Here is a 23,740-nt window from a genome sequence, read left to right as displayed (position 1 = left end):
ACCATATTCTTAGGCAGGAGGCTGATGCAACAACACAGCGCTGTTGATATGCATATTTCATTTCATGCTGGGAGACTTCATGGGGAATCCTGCTCTCTGAGCATCTCGTATTGCCTGCTGTCTCTGGGTGTGCCTCCCTCTGTCTCTCTCTCTCCCTCTGTCTCTCTGTCAGCTCTCCACAGAGAGCTGCTCTTTCACTGAGGCTGTATGGGCAGGTAATACTGTAGCAACAACCATCATCCATCTTTCCACTCCCACTCCCTTCATTATGGCTCCCTCCTTTCCCTCTTCCTGCCTGTTCCTGCACTAAGAGCTGCTCCGCTCTTCACGATCAGTATGCATCTAATGCAGCGTGCTGAGCCAGGGCCCCTCTGGGTGGGTGACTGCATTCCTGCTGGAGCCCAGGCCAAGGATTAACCGCAGGGGCAGGGAGGGAGGTAAGGCAGAAGGAAGGCGACAGGAGAAAGACGCGGGAGGGGCGGAGTGTGTCCAGTGCATTTTTGTTGATGCCTGCCTTAGAAATGAATGACAGGCTGGGCCAACGTCCACTGATCACATTAAAGTGATAGCCTGGCAAAATATCAAGTTTATACAATTTGCTCCTTCCCCCAAATGTAGCCGATCCACCAAGATGTGGTTAGAGTCACATGTTTTACACTGGAGATATGAGACCATCACTGTTGAAGCCTATACCAATTAATTAGCATTGTGTCTACTGCACGCCTAAATCGTGTTGTCAAATGGCATTAGATTGATCTGTAATCCTAGATAAACTTGCTAAATGTTCTGTCACTGTACGACATACTGTTATTTATAAATAGAGACAAGAAATTATAGACACAATTTAAGGTTTCAGGATTCAGGACTGATGATTTAGCTTTGTATTGTACATTAGTTTTTTACAGATTTAAGTAACATTACATAAAGCACCAATAAATTATTCTCTTTGCAAATACCAAAATAAGATCTTGGGGTCACAGACTTGGATGTCAAACCAATAAGCATGTAGCAGGCTACTAAACAAACAACCCTGTGACAGGGTATTAAACCCACAACCCTGTGACAGGGTATTAAACCCACAACCCTGTGATAGGGTATTAAACCCACAATCCTGTGATAGGGTATTAAACCCACAACCCTGTAACAGTGTATTAAACCCACAATCCTGTGATAGGGTATTAAACCCACAATCCTGTGATGGAGTATTGAATCCACAACCTGGCATAAGTCACTGTACCCAAAATCTGGTTAGAGGGAATTAAACCCACAATCCTGTGATATGGTACTGACCACACAAACATATGGCAGGGCATTAAACCCATAGCATTGTAATATGGTACTGAGCCATGAAAGTTGTAATAGTTGTGATTAAACACATAACCTGTGACAAGGTACTGAACCTATAACCTGTGATAGGGGATTGAACCCACAGCCCTGTGACAGGACACTGAACTCACAACCCTGTAACAGAGTACTGCACCCAAATGTTCCAGTCCATAATTGCCAATCTATATTTGAAGCTTGAAGGGTCATTGCCTTTTCATTTTGTAGGCCAGTATCAGGGTTTAAAATCTGATGCTGGCAGCTACAGGACGTCAGTAAGAGGGAGAGACATGCCTGAACTTAAGAAAACAGACATACATACAGGTCTGGATAAAAATAAGAGACCACTTAAAATAATGGGTTTCTTTGATTTTACCAAATTAAAAACCTCTAGAATATAATCATGAGGAAGATAGATGATCACAAACCATCAAACCAAGCTGAACTGCTCAAATTTTTGCACCAGGAGTGGCATAAAGTTATCCAAAAGCAGTGTGTAAGACTGGTGGAGGAGAACATGCCAATATGCATTAAAAACCAGGGTTATTCCAGCAAATACTGATTTCTGAACTCTTAAAACTTTATGAATATGAATGTGTCTTATTTGCATTATTTAAGGTCTGACATCTCTGCATCTTTGCAAAAATTACAATATTTTTATTTGAAATTTGGGAGAAATGTTTTCCATAGTTTATATAATAAAACAACAATGTAACCTATAAACAGCAAAATCAGAGAAACTGATGCAGAAAGTGAAGTGGTCACTTAATTTTTCCAGAGCTGTAGATGATATACAATGTCAGGAAACACAAAAGCTAAGACTGTTTAAGTTTACTTAACAGCATTATTTGGCACTGGTAAAGGAAATGTTTAACATTAACATGGATGTTATTGTCTAATTGTCTAATTATCTGTTTGATTTTTGGGTAGATTATCACTTTAAATGGCACTGGGGGTCCATGTGATGTAAGGGTCCTCAATGTCACCTCAAACTCGTCCAAATGGATGCTTTTCTCAGACCATGGCTGACACCTAAGTTTCCTGTGGTGCATTAGCGAGACAGCACAGCGTGCCTACAGTGACGACTCAGCACATTAACATTCCTGAACACTTACTGAAGGCCCCACTGTGCTGACTCATGCTGGAAGCACATGACATACTATTGCAAAAATCATTAGGATCAGACACTGACCAATGCTATTTATTCCACAGGCAACAAGCCAAAATAATGACACTGATATTGGCTATGGCAGTGCTATCGGGAGCTTAGCTGATAAAACTGGAATGTTGGAGATTGACATATGCCAAATCCAGCTTTAATCAAACCAGAACCAGATAAATAAATAGAAATCTTTTGCCAGCGTTTTGTAACCCAGTGAGAAAAACATCTGTTACAAAGAACATATTTCTGCCACGAGAAACGTGTATCTCCAAAACAGCCACTTTAAATAATAAGAAAAAAAAACTGTTTAGTTTACTTTGGTATTCAGTGGCAACAGATTTTATTCCACTTTATTCTAGAACATTTTAATTGGTCTGTTCATCTAAAATATTTAAACAATAAAGCAGAGCAATGCTCACCTGCTCATTTGGTAAACGCTTGCCCATCTTTTAGAACAACATTTTAGACTTCATTAATTGAGTTAAGTTTACAGCGCAGGTTAAAGCAAAGGAGATTTTGCTACTAGAAAAACTATTTGTCCTGTAATTGAATTTTTAAATGGTAGAGAGAAAATTAGCACACACAACTTTTGACCAATAGAATATATATATAAATATAAAATTCCAACCGCTAGATGAAAGTGTTCTATTCTGTCTATGAATTCCACTTTTCTGATTGCAAGAAAAAAATAAATGTTTCTTTTACTCAGATTTGACGCATATGGTTTTTATACAATGACCAATTTTCTTACATTTTTAAATAAAAATAAAAATGGAGTGTATTTTCTTGCTAGCCAAATTGCCAAACACTGCTTTCTAATTGTAGTGGTACAGCCTTTTTTTGCATACATAATTAAGAATTGTTTTAATAATGTTTGCCATATTGGCCGATGCAGATGAGTCTTAAAGAGCAATCATTCTGATATCATCATGGATCCCTGACTGTAACATCAGTATTGTGATAAATATTCTCAGTTAATTAGCACAGCGTTTTTAAGGGCATAATTCATTGTGTAGTGAAAAACAGCAAAAATACACTATTACAGGGAGTTGATTTGATGGTGCTTTGTGAATTTTTTAAGATTGCGTAAGACTGCAGTCTGCATACAGACCAGCATACCTGCTCAGCCCCTCCAGCCAACTGCAGTACGGCTGGTCTGGTCCAGTGCACACAACAGGATGAATTGGGAAACTCAACTTCATTTACCTTTTCGCTTTGAGAAAAGTGCTGACTCTACTGGAGCTTTTCTCACCAGGAATACATTTTCTGCCTCTCTTTAATCCGTCCTGGGTTTGGGGAATTAGCACTGGGGTGCCTTAATACTGGCCAACAAACATCCTACCAGCACAGCCAGAGCTTCTCAAAGTTCGCAGGCGGGCCAGAATCTGGGAATGACGAACAACTGCCTCCTTCATGTCTCTCTGTCCGTTCAGAACGAGTGGGCTAAAGCATCTCATGCAGCTAATAAGAGAGCACCCTGCTGTATTATTAATTAGTGGAACTGACGCAATGGTGTTGTTAAGGTGGGCTTAGGCAAACACAAAGGCTCACTGTAGTACTACTGATTGGGAATGATCCAGACAAATACATTTCTATGACAAAGTCTGCCTTCTTTTTGAAGAGAATTTATTATACTTATATATGGTGCTTAAAAGCAGACATAAATATTTGAATCTGAATTGTGAATTTAATTGACCTGACTTTTAATGCTTTTTCAATGCTTTTTGTGAGGTAGTGATATTTGCTACTGACAAATATATTTCAAAAGAACACGTTATACAGAGGGACATAATGCGCAAAGACTGGCAAGTCAATTGGCCGAGTTAATCACTATATATCACCAAATTTGTTGTGGCCATATCTGAAGAATAGTATGCACAGAGCTTCATGGAATGGGTTTCCATGGCTGAGCACTTGCATTAGAAGCAGTGGTGTAAAGTTTGACAGAGTTGGACTCTAAAGCAGCAAACATATGTTCTATGGAATGGTGAATCAGGCATCTTTATCTGGCATTCCATCGGATGAGTCTGGGTTTGGTGGTTGCCAGGATAATGGTACATGTCTGACTGCATTGTGCCTAGTGTAAAGTTTGGTGGAGGGGGGGATTATGGCATGTTTTTTTAAGGGGCTGGGCTAAGCCAGTTAGTTCCAGTAAAAGGATGGCTGCAAAGGGCCATATTAAGAGATGTCAATCAAGTGTATGTGTGTACGAAGACAGGTGAGTAAATACCTTTGGCAATATGTGTATTATTATAATTGTATTTCAAGTTCATCAAAGCTGATGTAAGTTTTGGGATTTAGCTCCCTCTCTGGTGAGAATGGGTAACTGCACCGAGCATGCAGAAGAATCATTTTAAACTTGGCGGATGTGATGTAGTCTCCTTTCAGAGAGGATCAATTCAATTCCAGATTATGTTCAGTCAGGGAGAGAGAGAGCGCGCTCAGTCAGAAACTTTACTTCAACTACACACAATGTTTTTTTTTTTTGTTTGTTTTTTTTGGCCCAACCACCACCCCCCCTCTTCGGAGGACAATTAATACTTTATTTTTATTTATTTATTTTATTTATTATTATTATTATTATTATTATTATTATTATTATTATTATTATTTTTTTTTTTTTTATTATTTATATATATATATATATTTTGTGTGGATATAGTTGTGGGAGTTCAGGGTTGGAAGGATCGGAGTGTGAGGTACAGGAGGGGGTTACAAGAAGAAGAAAAAGAAAAGAGAAAAAAAAACAAAAAACTAAACAAAAAACAAACAAACAAACAAAAAATAATAATAATAAAATAAAATAAACATAAAATAAACAAACATACATATATACACATACTCACATATCTAACTATACATATGCTTATACATATACACACATACATAAATATACATACATATTAATACATACACATAAATACATACACACACACGCACAGTTACTTCTATTCTATTGTTTTTTGCAAAAATATGTCATGTGTTACGGATTATGTCATGAAATGCCTACCACAATGGAGGCAAGAAACCGCCATGCCCCTGCGATCCAGAGGCAGATAGGGAAGAACCCAGTGGACCCAGACCATCCACAGCCCATTAGGAGCCCAGAAGACCCGCGGCCACACATCCCGATGGTAACCATGTGCACACCCCAGATGAGGACGGGGGAGACTCCAGACGAAGCCCCCATGGCAAAGAGCAAGAGTCCAGAGAGCCAAAGGAAGCGAGCAGCCCACCCCTCCGGCAGGCCAGCACCCCCTGCACAAGCCGAGCATGCGGCCCCCGAGATCCCAAGCACCCGGGAACAGCCCGACACCCGACAGGCCCCCCCTCCCACGCCAAGGGGGCCCAAGCCACCCCCAGGCCACGGCCACCAAGGGGGCGGGCCAGAGACCACATTAGGGCATCCGGCCACGCACCCATGGACCCACGGACGCCCACCCCCCCAAGAACGGCAGTGACGATCGGCGGAGAGCAGCGTGGAGCGGTAGGGAGGGCAAAAACCCGCCCTACGCAACCATGTCCCACAGGTGTCCATGCTCAGTCAGCCCCAAACCCAGGACCAACTGTTCACGCACACATGCACATTCACACACCCGTCACACACACATCCGTCACACATACACCCGTCGCACACGTGCACATTCACTCACAGACCAGTCACACACACCAGTCACGCACACCAGTCACACACACCAGTCACACACACAGAACATACATAGACACCTAATGCGGGCATGCGGGCACCAGTACAGAGCCAGCGGCAACCTAGGGAAGCAGCCAGCCCGGCCCCGAACAACCACCCGACCCACACCCCAGGCAGGGTGCACGAAACCAGGGTGTGAGAAGACCTGACCCCCCTCCTTCCCCCACCCAGCATGTTGCAGTGATATGAATGTGTATAATGAGAAGAATGAATGTTTTTAATATGAGTGAATGAGCTACTGAGCTCTGAGTTTCCCCTTCTGAAGTCTCCATTGCTCCACCAGCTGCTCGTGTTCAGTAAAACTGAGCCGGATCCCCTTTAGAGACTGTACACATGACGTATTATGTAAAGACGTGGCGTGACATGGCCAGATGAACTCCTGCAAAAAGCGACCAAACATCCCAGTTTTTAGAATGAACATATTAGGCTTAGCAGGGATGGTCGTTTTAGCACATTGGTGCCATTAAACACAATATTTTATCCCTTCTCCACTCAGAAATGCTTCTGTTTCAGTTTAGAAACACAATAATACAGACTGCCACTTTAAACGTCAGGTCAACTTATTTTAAGTATCCAACTTTCAAAATCAAATACTTATGCCAGCTTTTAAGCTCAATATTTCAATGTAAAGCTTCCTAAACTGCACTTAGAAAACGACCTTTAAATGTTCTAAATTACAAGCACACAGTGGGAGTTAGATATTTAGAGCTGACTGGGCATGAATTCTGTACACACTGTGAGTAAAGTGAACTCAGTACCACTGGCTGAACATACAGACGACCCATTTGGCCTCAGTGTTGAACAACAATGCAGGACAGTGTGTCATTCTGAGCACCTCCTTGTTTTCAGGCGGGAGCTGTGAGAACAATGCCTGCCTCTCTGAGAGAGCCTGAACTGAAGGAGGGAGGGGCAGTGGTTGTGCCTGACACGGCCAGCCAGGATCTTCCCTGTCCCAGGACCGCAGAGCTGTCTTCTGTTTCCGTTCGTTAAAAATTCAGCCTCAGCCGAGGTCGAGTGTCGCCACAACAAATAAGATGAACAATAGACCTAGCCCATCCTTACTAACATACAGTCTTATATGTACAATAGCTAGTGACACCCTTGGTCAAGTTACATAATTTGTACATTAACTGCAGTAGTAAACATGTTCTTGCTTTTTTAAAACAAAAAATAACCAATTAATGAGACCTCTCCAAAAGTTCCTGTACATCTGTTTGGATTTGGAAATTACAGCATCTCATCTCTTTTTAAAGGTAGATAAAAGTCTTATAGCATTTTTAGGACTTTCTTTTCACTCTTCTCTGCAGACAGTCTCTATTTTTTTTCTTGATATTTCTGGATCATCTTGCTGCACAGTTTGCTTTATATGATCACACATTGACCATTATATTTAGGTCAGGGGACAGACTGTGAAGGTAATTTAAAAACTTTCAGGTATTCTATAGTAGGCTGGGCAATTAATATAAAACTAAATATAAACCAAATATGCTAATTAGAACATGTAACAAATGTAATTGTGCTGATGTAGGTTATTAATGTATTAATTTATTTTATTCTGTTAGTACTTATCCCACTAAAAGTTCGCACTGTTGAAACTGCGAGCTGAAAACCGATTATTTTCATTCTTAGATCTTTGGACAACTGTTTCGTGTTATTCCAAGAGTCAACAAATTTATAAAGCTTGGAAATTTGATTTAGCAAACAGTTTCTAATTACAACATTCCTTATTTCAACTGTTGGCTACACCGGCCCCATGATTTTCAGCGGTATTTTGAACATATTAATAAGCTTTCAGAAAACTTGCACACATACGGAACAAATGAATGTAAAATATGGACAGAATGTTTCATCTGTATCTGTATTCAACATTAATGGTACATTAGGATTTGCTACTCAATTACTTCTCAACAAAACAAAAACAACAAAATATGCAATTTGGCCAAGAGTTACTATACTTCTCTATAACATACTATGATTTCGCATCTGGGTTCCAGTGTATCCAATCTGATATTAGACTTTTTACTATTCCATATTCCAACTCTGACCGGCTCCTTCCTCCCTGCTGTAGCATATTTTATTACGGGGTGAAAATTCACTGTCTTTCCTTATTGTCATTTTCACGAACTTGGACTTTGCTTCGGGGAAATTAAAGCCAAACACATCAGCTCCTGATAACTTGTTTGTTCTGTTTAATTGCATCAAGGCCATCGCTTTTTTGCTTCACATGAAACACTGTACTTTCTTATTAAATCCTGATAAACCCTGATTGCGTAAATCATCAGCTCCTGAGAGGTCTGCAGATTTGCTGCTGTTGTTCTGGTTAAGCAATGCTATAAAATGGAATGAAACATTCCGTTAGCTCACGCTTGAGAGGTGCTAGCGGATGCTAATCCGCAAAAGAGGCAGAAATCCCCTACATATCTTTGAGGGAAAATATTTTCTAAGGCCTAAACCCATTCATGTGTCTCATCCTTTGAGCCTGATTGACAATATTTGTAGCAAAGAGTCATATCAACAACACACAAAAGCCATGACTCTGCTCGGGTCTACTCAGCTTCATGAGCAGTGAATCTGGAGCAGAGCATATCCTGTGCATATTACATAACAAATCATAACTCAAAAACAGGTTTAATTTCTATTTCTTCATACAAATTAGATTAATTAAGCTGTTTGTCAAAAGCGTGTTTCCTGAAACCATCACTGACATTTTCCATTTGATATCAGATCTTAAAGTGGCAATTAGCAGGAGAAATTCTTCAGATCATGAGGAACAGCAGCAGATTAAGCTCTGCCACTTAGGATACGGTCTCATGCCTCACTGAGTCCAATGACAATACTTTCTATCCTCCGTATTCACTAGATTCAGGGACATCTTCTCCAAAGTACCTCAGCACACAATGTGAAATTTTCTACTTCACAACACCTGGAGAACACAAACTCTTTCTGACTGAGGAGGCTGAAGAAATTCTTGTTCAAGCTCTAGCCATTTCCAAACATGACTATAACAAGTCTCTACATGAAGGCCTTCCCTCATCTCTTATTTGCCATTTGTCCTCTACACTGTGTTCAGAACACTGCAGCATGTCTGGCCCACGGCCTCCATTAACCTCATTATACCTCATTTAAAGGTACAAAAGGCTGCAATTATTGACTGTTTTAAGTTGTTCTTTGATGTATAACTAGTGAGTATGTGGCTTTGTTTGGGACATAAGTGCTCAGATGTAATTTTACAACCCTACTTATCACCCTGTTATTGTACCGCAGAATAAAACACGCTAATTTTCCTTTCATGGTGAGCTCATGAAAAGAAATCAAAAGAAACACAGCTAATAAAGCACATTTTTATTAGCCGGTTTATGGCGCTAGGGCAATTTACAGAAGCTGCTTAGCTTAGCATAGCTTTGGACACCAAAAGCCTTTACACACACATTTGTTAATAATGTCTTTTTTTTTTTTTTAATTAAAGCCTGTTTTTTTTCTTTGTGAGTGAGATACGTTACAATCAGGCTGACCAATCAGAGCTTCATTGTCATGGTTACACACCAAACAAATGAGCAGCAAGACAGTGACAGTGGTAGAACATAGTATAAAGGACATAATACAAAAATAAATGACTAAAAACTGAAAAATGCAGAGGTTTTAAAAATTATATTAAATAGCAGAGCTAATAGGTTGGGCTATGGAATGATGAGGGGTACTGAGAGGTACTTTACAGTGACTTTTTACAGTGAATTTGTAAAGAGTTAAGCACATGTAAAGAGAGCAAGGGCAGACAGAGAGCTGAGAAAAAGAAAGAATATACATTTACAAAAATATGTAGGAGTTGGTGTGAAGGTTCCCATTATGTTAGTAATATTAATGTGTCTAAAACAGCAATAAGCTATGGAGTAGTAGAATTGTTTTCTCTTGAACTACAGTAATTGTGGGATGAGTTCGAGACGAGTTTGGGTGTTTAACATCCAAAATCCTGAATGCAATCAATCTAAAGACAATGTTTTATTATCTGGAAAGTAGAGAACGCTTCTCCAACTAAACCAGGATAAACTCCTTATTAATACTGTTAAATTCAGAAGGAACACTAAATAAACAGGCATTAAAATACTCTTATCCATATTTCTGCTACATCTGTTTTGTTTTCACAATGCCATGTTCCAGTTTATAGAGTAAATGACACAGATCTCAAAGCCTGGGGATAATCTCTGTGTGAGCAGGTCAAAACAGGCTATTCGGTCAGCTGATTAAGAGAAATAAAACCATGTCATCTGGCCAAAAAAGGAAACATTGAACATTCACTGTACGTGTGCGCTCCAACTGGCTAGATGCTAAATAAATGATGAATAATCAAGGCTTACGCTGTAATTGGCTGCCTCCTGTCTGAATTTCAGCACTGAGCAAAGCTGTAGATTTCTGTTCACAAAAATATGCAGTGCACAAGAGCAGAGAAAGCAGATGGACAGTATCACAGGCTCCTGTAACATACTGATGGAGCGGAGAAAGTGGAGTGCGCAATTATGGAGTCGTTTCAACATTCATTCAACTGCACTCCAGACTTTCAAATCCACTTAATTCGATTAGGGAATCAAGATGCCGCAACGAGAGGCTGAATTTTGTATGATGCAACATTTCATCATAACCGCTAAGTGCCATTTATGGGGCACACGGAGAGCACGATAACAGGCCAGACACTACAAAGCCCAGCCAAACACAGATGCAGACAGACAAAAACACATACATACATAGCATTTGTATACAACAGATAATTTAATTAGCTTCCTAGATCAATAGCTAGGATGTGTGTGTGTTCATACCAGGGTGCCTTGATAGTTTGATTGCAGTTTTCCCATGTTTATCTTTTTGAGACAGTCATATTCTATTGGCACAGGAACTAAAAAGGTTGTGTGTGTATGTGTGTGAGTGTGTGTAAGTGTGTGTGCATGCACACAAATTTGCACACTTCTGGTGACCAGTAGCTTAATGCATTGATAAGAACAGGTGTCCACAAAAAATTGTATATATAGTCCACCTATATAGTTAACTACCCCAATTCCTGCTGTAGAAAGACCCCTAATGAGCATAATTGGCATGTTCTCCTCCACCAGTCTTACACACTGCTTTTTGATACTTTATGCCACTCCTGGTGCAAATATTTAAGCAGTTCAGCTTGGTTTGATGGCTTGTGATCATCCATCTTTCTATTCATTATATTCCAGAGGTTTTCAGTTTGGTAAAATCAAAGAAACTCATCAGTTTTAAGTGGTCTCTTATTTTTTCCAGAGCCATGTGTGCTTGGACCCTGAAATAGCCACATGCAGCTATATTTGTATTCTTTGACCTGGTTACTCCTACATTTTTCACAATATCAACACTGTTTCAACTTTATTACATCGGCCTTAATCTACAAAAAGGTGTTTCTATACAGCTTTTGGATAAATGCAACTCATTAAATATAGGTTTTAAAAAATATATATTGTGTCCAAAAACTCCCATAGGAATGCACTGGACTGTGGCTATAAACCTTTAACCTGAGAATTCAAACTCCACAACAGATCACATTTTTTCACATGTGTCACTATGGTAGAACTAATAGTGTCGTTTTATGCTCTTTATGCTATTTCAACTACCGTATTTTTCGGACTATAAGGCGCACCGTATTATAAGACGCACTATCAAAGAACGCCTATTTTCTGCTACTTTTCCATACATAGGGCGCATCGCATTATAAGGCGCGTTAAGTGACACTAGAAAGGGTGCCTATATCAAAGTGAACAGGGGTGGCGCCATGTTTCCCTTCCCCCACCGGGGGTGGTCGCTTGCCGGTGGAGCGTCTCAGTATACAAATCTAGCTATTTCAAAGTCAAACGAGTGCTGGATATTAATCTACACAGATTCCTCTCCTGAAAACTGTTTATTTGGGTGAGTAACGTGCTTCAGTTTATTTACAGTAAGCTTAGATTTCCAGATGTCCACTAAGGCTTGCTGCACCAGCGTTAGCATAGCTATCCGCTAGCACGCTAGCTAGTCACCTAAACTAGTAAAGTTAACCCAAACTTAAACGAAAGCGTTACACTGAGTAATCCTGCGTGTTCTGGTAAGACAGTGAGAAATTAGCTAGCGATTCGTCCCCCGTAGCTTGTTTTAACACGGTAAACAAGCAGATTACAGGCTGATAAAACTCACCTCTGAGAGAGTTAGCGCTTAGCATCTAGCTAATGCTAGCCAGGCAAAGCAGCACAGACTTACAGGCCGATAACTCACCTCTGAACGGTGAACGCTTAGCGATTAGCATCTAACTCTAATAATACTGCTCCAGCAGTATTAAAAGTGCTAAATTTAGAAAATACTGATCTCTGAACAGTGAAAAAGCTAGCTAGCTAAGGGGTTAGCATCTAGCTAATGCTATTGCTGCTCCAGCCTCGGAGCAGCACGGCTCTGCACGGAGTGTGTGTTTACTGCTCCTTACACCTGACGGGTAAAATTTAGATAATACTGATCTCTGAACAGTGAATAAGCTAGCTAATGCTATTTGCTGCTCCAGCCTCGGAGCTGCACGGCTCTGGACTCTGTATAGCACTGAAACTCTGTATAACGCTGCACGGAGTGTGTGTTTACTGCTCCTTACAACCTGACGAGTAAAATTTAGATAATACTGATCTCAGTGAATAAGCTAGCTAGCTTAGCGGTTAGCATCTAGCTAATGCTATTGCTGCTCAGCCTCGGAGCTGCACGGCTCTGGACTCTGTATAGCACTGAAACTCTCTATAACGCTGCACGGAGTGTGTGTTTACTGCTCCTTACAACCTGACGAGTAAAATCCATACAAAAGGCGCACCGTATTATAAGACGCACTGTCAATTTTTGTGAAAATTAAAAGTTTTTAAGTGCGCCTTATAGTCCGAAAAATACGGTAATCAGATTTTTAGAGCAACACCTTAGCAACCAACTAGCAACACATAAGCAAATAGCACCTACTGCATACTATTGGTGTTAAGCAACACCTACACTACAGCATCACTGCTGAGCAGCAATCTCACTCTCAGTTTCTGCAGGAACTGCACTCTCTAGTTATGTATGTCACCTAAATATAAAAAGGATCTGCCACCAAGACACACAAGCATCAGGGCATCTTATTCCCCAAACCTTCCCTTACTGTAAGGATTTGTTTACTCTGCTGATTATTAACAAAACAACTTTAAAACCCCTACAGGTTGGTAGACTACAGTCTACAGTTATTACTCCAGCAATCTGTCAGCAGGCAGCCCTCACACAGCACAGAGACCTTCTCTGAGCTCCATCTGCTGAGACGGGTCATGTGCCTGTGTTACATCTGGCTGCTGACAAGGTGAGACCAGGTGTAAAGCTGGCTAAAGAGAGTACAACACAGCATAGCCCTTTCCCCCGCCCCTCCTTTAGCTGCTTCAGGAGGAATGAAGGCCTATAAAATAGATGAAATTCCTATGCATACAACAAAAAATGTATTACAAATTTAGACCTAAATAATAATAAATAACATGCAGAAGGAATTATCTATTACTCACTTTTTATGTGATTTAATTTTAGTTTGGAAAGTCTGTGTTGGCTGTAGATAATGTAAGCCTTCAATCTGATCTGTATTGTCACTGGTGAAAAGAAAATAGTTACATGTGAAACTACACTGAAGACTTCCACCAAGGTCAAACAGTCGGCCTATTATTTGCAATGTTTGTCCAAAATTACTGCAGCTGCTGCTTCAGAGTTTTATGACATTGTAATTGCAAAACTCTGCATAGGGCTTTTATTTTGAAATGACCAGAGAAATAAGGAAGACATGGAGATGAGACAATAGAAACTAGCTACTGTTATAGTACAGTAACCAGTACAGGAACAAACAGCACTGGAAAGTTTGGGCACACCACCAAACAGTAGATAATACACAACCAAAAAAAGGGCCACACTAAAATATTTGGTCGGACCATCTTTATCTTTGATTGCTACATGCATTCACTGTGGCATTTTTTTAATAAGCTTCTGAAATGTCACAAGATTTATTTCAATCCAGTGTTGCATTCATTTTTCACCAAGATCTTGCAGCAGCATTGATGATGGTAGAGTTTGACCACTGCACAAAGTCTTCTCCGGCACATCCCAAAGACTCTCAGTGGGGTTAAGATCTGGACTCTGTGGTGAACAATCCATGTGTGAAAATGATGATCTTCCTGAATCACTCTTTCACAATTCCAGCCCAATGAATTCTGGCATTGTCATCTTGGAATATGCCCGTACCATCAGGGAACAAAAATCCATTGATAGAATAGCCTGGTCTATATTCAGTATATTAAGGTATTGAGGTCAGCTGACCTCATTCTTTCAGCACATACTGTTGCTGAACCCAGACCTGCAGACTAACTGCAGCATCAACCCCAGATCATTTGCTTAGTTAAATCCAGGTTGCAACTTTTTTTGGCCAGGCAGTGTATGTGACCTGGCTTTTGATAAATAAATAAATGCTATGACTAAATTAGTTATGTTAACGTTACTATCCTAGCCCTGTACAGTTCTTACCTTACAGGTGGAAAACACACAGTTTTAGGGAGGCATTATACTGAGTAAACTGATGCCAAGCAACATTTACGGGCATCCTAGCTGGGGTGGGTGATCTTTTAGAGAAAATAGAGGATTGTGTAATAAAGAGGGGGGTCATTGGCTTAATCCCCTGAACCTGCAGAAAGCAGAAGGAGTAAAGAGACACTTCTCTTTTTGTAACATTCACTATTGAGGTGCCCTTGAGCAAGCAAGGCAGGTTCTCCCCAGGTGTGGATTTGGCTGCAAACCATTCTAGGTGTGTAGCGCCCCTATTCACTAGTGTTAGTGTGTGTTCACCGCCGCAAATAGGCTATATTCTAATGAACTGCTGTGTAATAGCTACACAATGTGTTTTTAATACTATTAAGTACTAGATGCATCTAATATATTCTTATAGGCTATATTAGTACTATTTTTGTAAGGTCTACCACTGTACTGTACTGCTACTCCCTAAGCATTATCTTTTTTAGGAGATTAGGGAGATTAGGCAAATCTGTGATATATTAGGCCTTGCCCAGCCTAAGGTTTTTCATATTAGAGCCTACAAAATGTGTGCTTCACATAAAGCTAATAAACACTGTTAATGTCTTTATTACATGTTGTTTTCAAAAAATCTTTAGCTAATCAAACTCGGTCAACAAGAGGCCACTGACTGATTAGGCCATAAATCAATAAAACCTGTCCATAAACAGTCACGGCTAGTGACTTCCTAGAAATAATATCATATCTATTTAAGGCTATACTGTTCCACTTAAGTCAGAGCACAGTTTTGCTGGTAGCTGTAGAATATGTATACATACACAGGTCAGCCATAGCATTAAAACCACTGATGTGAAAATAAGTGAATAATAAATTAATAGCACTAAAGGATGGGATTTTATTCAAACAAAGTCCATATTGTCTAGAGGGCTAGACAACTGGGTCAGAGCCTCTCCAAAAAGGTCTGGTGTGGTAATTCCTAAATGTAATGGTCAGTACCTTCCAAAAAAGTCCACACATAATATGAGAGCAAAGCCTAGTTCACAGATAAGCTATGGCAGCACAAATGGCTAAAAATGTTAATGCTGGCTTTAATCCATGTTTGGATGTGTTAAAGCTGTTTTGGTGGAGGGGGGTGATTTACACAAAATTAGGTTTTAATGGTATAGCTGATTGGTGTACTGCATTTTAATGATTAACTTAGATCTTAGCAATCAATATAATTATAAGGAACGCACAGATCATTAACTTTTACGGCCAATTCCAATTTTGATTTTTACAGCCACACCGGCAGATGGTTGATTCAAAACCAAGAGCATGCTGATCCAAATCATCGTATGAAATATGCTAGAACATTTGCAGCGTCTTCTCTTAATCCAATTGATAATATGAAAACAATTATTTGTTCTTTATTGGACTAAACTGGCACTTTATGTCAGAACATTTTTATTGATAGTTTGTTCTTTTGCAATACTACAATACATTAAATACATATAAAAAAGAAAAGGATTTGAAGCAGATTGTAGTGGAAATCATTAATAATGCACTTTAAATATCAGAGACTAGAGTAAAATAAATTACAGTGGGTGGAATATGTAAAACTTCTGCTAGCTATGGTAAATGAGAACAGTACAATTTTTCTTTTTATATCAAGAAGATTTTCTTTTGAAATTGCACTTTGATCAATGTGTCTATTGTGCATGGCACATTGCAATGACAATGCTGAAACAATATACTGTGCACTCTAAAATTATCTATGGTAAATCATATAAAGAATCACATTAAAAAGACAGAAAGCACCTTTAAACATATCCTAAAAATGATAACAATACAGCCAATTTCTGACCAAAACCCAGCTGATATTGTTTGTACAGGTTCTAAACACGAGTGATCAAAATTGTTATCATAGCCTTTAAAAATCCTACTGAATCCCTGAAAGTAATTTCTTTCCAATATTACTCATATGGAGTTAGCCAGCAGTAACTATGGCTGCTCATTACTCAGCCAGTCTGAGAGAGCTGCACAACTGAGCCAGTCTGTGAGAAGAGAAGAGAGAGCCATTCAAAGATGTGCACAATAAGTCAGATCAATAAGACTGACTGCTGGACAATCAGCCCTGAGGCGTCCAGCTGATACACTCCCCTCTGAAAATCTGCTTTCCTACCTAGTGGTGTATGCCAGGCCTAGATCATTAGTTAATAACAAACTAAAGCAGCCAACAAAATCCCCCAAAAACAAAACATGACTAAACCTATTAGACTGTATTATTTATTAGTAATTATGTTACAACAAAATGAGATAGCAAACTGAGATGTCACTGACCAGGATCTTCCCTACTTTAGTGAATGGGAGAGTGCTGTTATAGCCCACAGCCACTAGAGCAGCCCTTCACTCCAGCCTCTCTCTTCCAAGAGACCCAGATTAATTAAGGTTTAAAAGCTTTAATGTTGAAATGATTTATCCGCTTTACAGGGCACTAAGAAATATTACAAGAGATGGGAAAAATGTGGAGAAAGATTAATCACAGACGCTTTCTTTCTCCCCAAAGTCTTCCATGTAGTCCCTTCCCCCCGGGGTCAAACCAGTCTCGTGCTGGGTTAGTCTAGTGGGAGTAGCAACATTTTACCCCAACCATTTGTTCTTTTATAAGTGAGACAGACTGCTGTTTGTTCAGAGCATGCAAAACAAGAGTTTGGCCTGACCGAGTTTAATATTCCATATGATTAATGAGCAAAGTTCAGCCTTTGAATGATAAACCGAAGCCACGGGCTATTTAACAATTCAGCCCAGTCCACTGTTAACCCAGGCGACACAATACCAATTTACAATGGGCTGACACTCTCTATTTACTCGCCTCTATGAGACGACAATTGCATTTCAACAGCCTCTGGGCAGCAAATATATTGAATAGGAGTGGGATAAAACGGAGCCATTAAAACAGAGCAGTACTACAAGTCTGAGCTCTAAACCAGAGCTAATTTCAAGTGATTGGCGTGCTCATTTAAAAATGTACTTGAAAAAGGCATTGGGCAGCAGCGCAGACCTATATACTTCATATATAATTAGCCGGCTAATCTGTGAATTCAAATTGAGGGTAGCGCAGGGATGTGATCTGATTACAGAACTCCAAGAATATGATACACTACATAGGAAAAAAGAGAGTAACTGGAGCAGCTGACCTTTTACTCTCACAAAAGCTGACACAAGATAACTCCATGAGATTTTAGCAGCTAGCGTGAGGGGGATTAGCCGCCAAACAGCAGCTAAACATCACGTTTTTTCGATGAGAGAAACAACTGGGGGACTGTTGTGCACAGATTAAGCACAATTGATCCGGACCAGAGGAATGTTGTTTGTTGCTTGCTTTCATGTTCCACACCCCCTCACACCATTTCTGATTATTTATACTAGATAATCGCTAACACATTTCAGGGGATTCGGTAGTGTAGTGTGTTTACCTAATGGTGAATCCCGAAATATCATTGCTGATCGATCAATAGTGCCATCTGATCAGCCTTCATCTACAACTATATGAGCCTGTCTGCTCTCTTTAAATGGGTAAATCAAAGTCTATTGATCTGGTGGGGCCAGTGCAAATGGACCATAAGGTTTAAATTGACTATATAAGATTGATTCCAAAGGCTTCCCAGATTTATCCTACACACTACACACAATATGTTATAAAACTATAGTAAACACAACGGGTCCCATATCGTATTATACTCAATTACAGTATAGGAATCTCCAGCAATCTTGCAAAAAGGGTACTTAGAATGCAATTGCCACCATCCCACTTCCCACAGGAACATGGAACACACAGGATTCACATCTAAAGCCTGTGAAATCAGGCTTGGATCCTTTACAATAATAGTGGGATGAACATGGCGACCCACAGAAGAACACAGAGGAAAGAGAGAAATCGAGAGAGAGAGAGAGAGAGAGAGAGAGAGAGAGCTGAATTAGTGCAGAAGCAACAGTAAGCAGTGCCAGGACGAGCACTAAGGGCAGCAGCTGTTTGTGTGCACATCTCCCTGCAGACATCAGAGTCCCTCCAAACGCCACTTTAGGACACCGCCTGCTCATTAAATAAACTGCACTGTAACGATCAGGCAAGATCACTGCAGTGCAATTGAGTCTACAGAGCTTAGCAGCATATAATAACATCTACTTTACAGGTTCTGAATACATGCTTTATACCCATTATGCTCTCTACATACTTCTCAAGAGTGTCGATGTGGCACAATTAATAACCCTGCAGACCCTCAGAACCCTGCAGCGTAAAGATAACAGGTCGACTTACTGTTATTGGGGCAGTGCTGAATCGTATTTTCCGCCGTTGAGGAATATCCTCCTTGGACTCCTCTGGAAGACCAGGAACTTCAGTGAGCTCTGATCCAGGGTCATAGTTAGCGTCATCATCTCCATACAAATCATCCTCTAAGTCGGTGCAGCTCTCTCCCCAGCCCTGGTAGCAAGCATCCCCATCTGCATTGAAAATAACCCTCTCGTTGCCACAGTATTCCTCATTGGGCTCCCCAATTTGATCCTCTGCACTCCGGCCACATTTGTCTCTGACTGTCTCCTCTGCTTCCTTACGAGACATGACAGCTGCAGAGTCAGGCGTATCCTCCTGTGGTTTGTCACAGATTGTACTATCACTGGCATGAGCAGAGTTGGTGCAAACTCCAGCAGCATCTTCTGTGTGCTTTGGCTCAATGGATCCATCCAGAGTTTCCAGACTTTCTGCATCCCCATGATTGGTCTCTGCAACAGTCCTTTCCTGGAGCTTCTTCTCCTTCTCCTGGTCCTGATCTGCCTTTGGCTGTTCTGCCATCTCTGACAAAGGGCTAGGGCTGAGAAGATCTTCCGATGAGTAAGAAACTGGAAGGGTTTGCTTGCTTCCAACACGGGTCCTATAGACACCCCTTGATGGAGACTGGCGGGCACTGGTGTCATCCTCACTGGCTTCCCCATGTCTAAGCGAGCTGTCTGGAGAGTAAAGAGCCCGTCCACCTACATGGCCTCTCCTGGGAGCAGGACCAGTGCCTTGCTGGTCTAAATTCTCAAACACGGCACTAAGCTGGCTGACGGTGGGGGAGGAAGCCTCCGTTCGTGAGCAAAGACTGTCCAAAGAGTCTGTGCTACCCCTGTTGGACCGTGCCCCCCTCCAGTCATCCAGATGCTCATGCGAACCCCTCTTATCTCTGCCACAGGAATACACAGGAGACTGGGATGTATCCCTAGAGCTCTGCTCGAAGAGCTTCCTGGTCTCAGAGAACTTTGAGATGTGGCCACTGCTGCTTCTATCAGCATGCTGAAGTTTGATTACCGAACCATCTGCTTTGTTGACGAAGTTTGTTGGCTTGGTGAGTTTCTGCGGAGAACTCTCGTCCCTTGTTCGTGTCTTGCCAGACCCAGGGGTCTCTGTGCCCATTTGCATGAACATGTCCTTGATTCGACTGACGTGGGCACCATACTGCCGACCCCTGGGCTGCCGGACACGCTCTGGGTCCTTGATCTTGGGGTCACCATCCTGCCTGGGCTGGTCAAAAGCCTTCTTCAAAGCCTGGAACTCTGCTCTGTAGGCGTTCCTGTGCGGAGAGGCACTCCTCAGGTTAGTCCTCTCGGTCGAGGCCTCCGTCTTCAGCATCTTTGACGGAGCCTCAACAACGGAGGGAACAGCTGCTTTCAAATGTAGAGTAGCATTCCTAAATCATCTTCCTTCTTATGTGATTCAGTATCACATTGTGGACCTGGCTGATGTCATAATATCCTAGAACAAAAAAAAGAAGATTTTTATTTAGCAACATCTGAAGACATTTCATTAAGAAAGTGAACCAGTGGAAATGTAGATGTGGACCAAAAACTGTCTAACAATTTTTTTGACAGCTTTTCAAAGTATTCTTAACTTTACCATTCACAACAAGTATTCAATGTTTATGTCTAGTCCAGTTTGGTCACTTCCCTGCTTCCACACACCTAGCAAACTTTGCATTTAGCACTCAACCCGAAACAGGTGTGGGTGAGTACAACAGTCAGCAAACTGTGCTGAAAACTGCAACTCGATCCCCCTGATGTACGTTGACGTTTCTAAGCAAACAGCAGTGCTGTATCAATACACTAATAGCACAGTGATCCCTGGAGGGTAGGGCTTTTTATCACAAACATACTTGCTGCAGTCCAATTCAGTGAGTGCACATTGATGTAACAGAGCATGCTTCCTGAGCTCAGCCAAATGACATGTGTGGCTATTTTGAGAAGTATGTGCTGCGATCACACATTATTTAACACAGCCTGCAAGTACAGGGATGAACTGGTAATATGGAAAACACACTTGCAAAGGAGGGATAAGTGTCCATCCTTATGTGTGCGTATGTGAGATTGTCCACCGCCCCGGGCCAGACTGTTCTGCGTAATCATCACTGTGCCATGAGGGCTGGAAGGATATTTTTGTTGCGGTGCTGATGCTGATGCAAGGATGGGGTTTATTATTGATGGAGATGGAGACCTCTGTGACATAAAAATGAGCTGGACCTTTACTAATGTTCAGATCGAGGTACATATAAATAAATAAGCTTCGGGTTATAAATAACCTCCATTAACAATCATAGTATATAATAGTGTACTGAGCATTGGGACTGGGTTTGGAACTGAAATCTTCTATCTTGATTCTACTGTAAAATGACTGGAAAATATTTAAAATATCAGGTATTTTATATGGCTTTTTTTAAATAGATTTTGTTGTTAGCTGGTTTTAGATGGTATATCTAAAACCATATATAGCTGGTTAACCAGATATTGATCAGCAAAGTGTATGTGGTGTATAATTTGGCCATGCTGGCCATGTCAGCTAGCTTGGTCATGCTAGTCAACCAGCATTGTCAAGCCTGATCATGTTGATCATGTTGGTGGACCAGCTAAACCATCAACCAAACTTAAAACAAGTCCTAAATTGTTGTTTTTTCCAGCACAGATAATATAATAATAAATTATGTCCAATTTACAGATGAAAATGTATTAAAAGGGTCTGTAACTAAGCAGGAGCTCAGCTGCTGAATGCAGAAATGCAAAATTGCACCATTCAGCAAATGAATGGTGCACACAACACTGACTAGGAAAGAAGATAAACAATGTAGCTTTGTTTATAGATCCTTAGCTGCAGTCACTGCCAAAAGGCTGATCATTTTGTGGACTAAAACATGGAGCTCGGGGATAAAAACAATAAGAAAACTGCGACGCATTCAAGACAGGCTGATGTTCGAGGCTAACACTGAGCAGCTCAGTCCTTATAACTGACAGCCCCTGTCTGTACACAGCCTTTACAGCAACACTAGACACAAATAAGCTTGTACAATCAGCACGCACATCAGCTGAACCAACAGGAAAACGGATCTAAAAGCAGAAGTAACTGTTGCCTAACTCCTTATCTGCTGCTACAAGGTTCAAAACAAAAGGCTTCACTTACGTTTCGCGCTCTCTGTGTCGAAAATTGATACTGTTATCAGTTCCCCCGCGTAGAAAAACAAATGTATCCACACCTGGAGCGGTCAGAGGAGCAGCAGTGGTGCTGATGGTGGGCTCGCATCCCTACAAAGCAGGATAAACATCATCATTTCCATTCAGACCACTGGGACCTCGCCACCGACATCCATCGAGTCCTTCAGCATACCATTGAACAATCTGACACACAAGCCGGGCTCCACACACACACACACACACGCTCGCTCTCACACACACACACTACATACACACACACACACACACACACACGCACACACTCTCACACACACACAGCCAACCAACGCCATTGCAGGCTGGCTGAGGGATGTTGCTGCCATTCGCTTCCAGCAGGGGAGTCCAAACGCAGCACGTTTCATTCTGAAACCCAAAAATCACACACTGTTTTTCTATCAATTTGGAAATCTCTAAAGAGAACCTCATTAGCTCATATTATTACGATTTATGTTTATTAGACCGTTTCTTTCACACGATGGGTTGGCCCATGTGACAGGTGTACAACCTTATTTACAACAGAATGGTACGATCCAATAATCTGAAGGGGGGCGGTAGAGGGGAGTACACCAAACCGCAGTCTGGCAAAAAAAAAGGGAGAGTGAGAGATATGTGGTACAGTAACATTATTGCGCGACAATGTTCAGTTTTTAACATTTTATTAAATATATTCAGTGAGCAGCTTCTCATGTTTTTGTCTTGTTGTGATAAAAAAGCACATTACAAAATATTGTATGGTTACAATCCTGATGTCACACAAATAACACAACAACAGTTTCATAACTTTTTTTTTATATAGAAATCAGGTCAGAGCTAGCCAGCTGGCATTTCAACGTTGCATTTGGTTTTGATTTTGAAAAGTGAATCGACATTGATATGGCATTGATAAATAAATAAACAGAGTATCAACAATAAACTTACATCTCTGTAGTAAAGCTGAGTATAAAGAATGTTACCCACCACTACCATTCTGATTGAACATTTGAAAACGCATAGAGCATGAACAAACCCCTAGGTGTGGTGAAAAATTGGAAATTGGCAAATGGAAATAAAACCACTTTTAAATTTCTCTATCCAACCATTTTTGAAATTGTATGCTGATAAAATGTAAATTGAAAATCCAAAAGGCAAAAGGTTGAGGACATTAGGTTGATTCAACGTTAAAATCGTAACGTTTGCACAACCATTTAACATTAAATGTCATCCACATGTCAACGTTGAAGGTCTGTTGTGTTGAATGGTTTGGTTGGGACAGACAGAGAAGCAAATAATACACTTTTAAATTAACAAACACACACATTAACACACTTTGTTGTGGTGCTTTCAGGGTGTTCAGTTTATGTCACTTAGACAAGTGCTGTAAGGAACTTTGCGCGTCTTTTAAAAGGTCTGTGACACATCACCACTGACTCTTTTTTCCCAGGTATAAAGGCACCAGTATTGTGCTGTGGAGCAGAGGAGCTGTGGTAGTTGTGGACACATTTTTAATATATCGTATG

General features: G+C 40.8%; 1 protein-coding gene across 5 annotated transcripts in view; it reads right to left on the bottom strand.

Moving 5' to 3' along the window:
* The window catches only part of ppp1r9a (protein phosphatase 1, regulatory subunit 9A), a 102,188-nt gene that overhangs the window by 66,726 nt on the left and 11,722 nt on the right, over nt 1-23,740 (bottom strand). For 3 of the 5 annotated variants that reach the window (XM_007259814.4, XM_007259815.4, XM_007259816.4), the window contains exons 1-2: nt 22,195-22,457; nt 19,030-20,502 (exon numbers count right to left, since the gene is read on the bottom strand). In XM_007259814.4, the coding sequence (XP_007259876.3) occupies nt 19,030-20,379 (1,350 nt within the window). In that variant the 5' untranslated portion in view covers nt 20,380-20,502; nt 22,195-22,457. Of the gene's footprint in view, nt 1-19,029; nt 20,503-22,194; nt 22,458-23,740 lie in introns of those variants that run through there. The other 2 variants (XM_022683237.2, XM_022683238.2) reach the window with 2 other exon arrangements.

The sequence above is a fragment of the Astyanax mexicanus genome, chromosome 3 (genome assembly GCF_023375975.1).
Source record: "Astyanax mexicanus isolate ESR-SI-001 chromosome 3, AstMex3_surface, whole genome shotgun sequence".
Taxonomy (NCBI): Eukaryota; Metazoa; Chordata; class Actinopteri; order Characiformes; family Acestrorhamphidae; genus Astyanax; species Astyanax mexicanus.
This window is presented reverse-complemented; position numbering and strand designations above follow the sequence as displayed.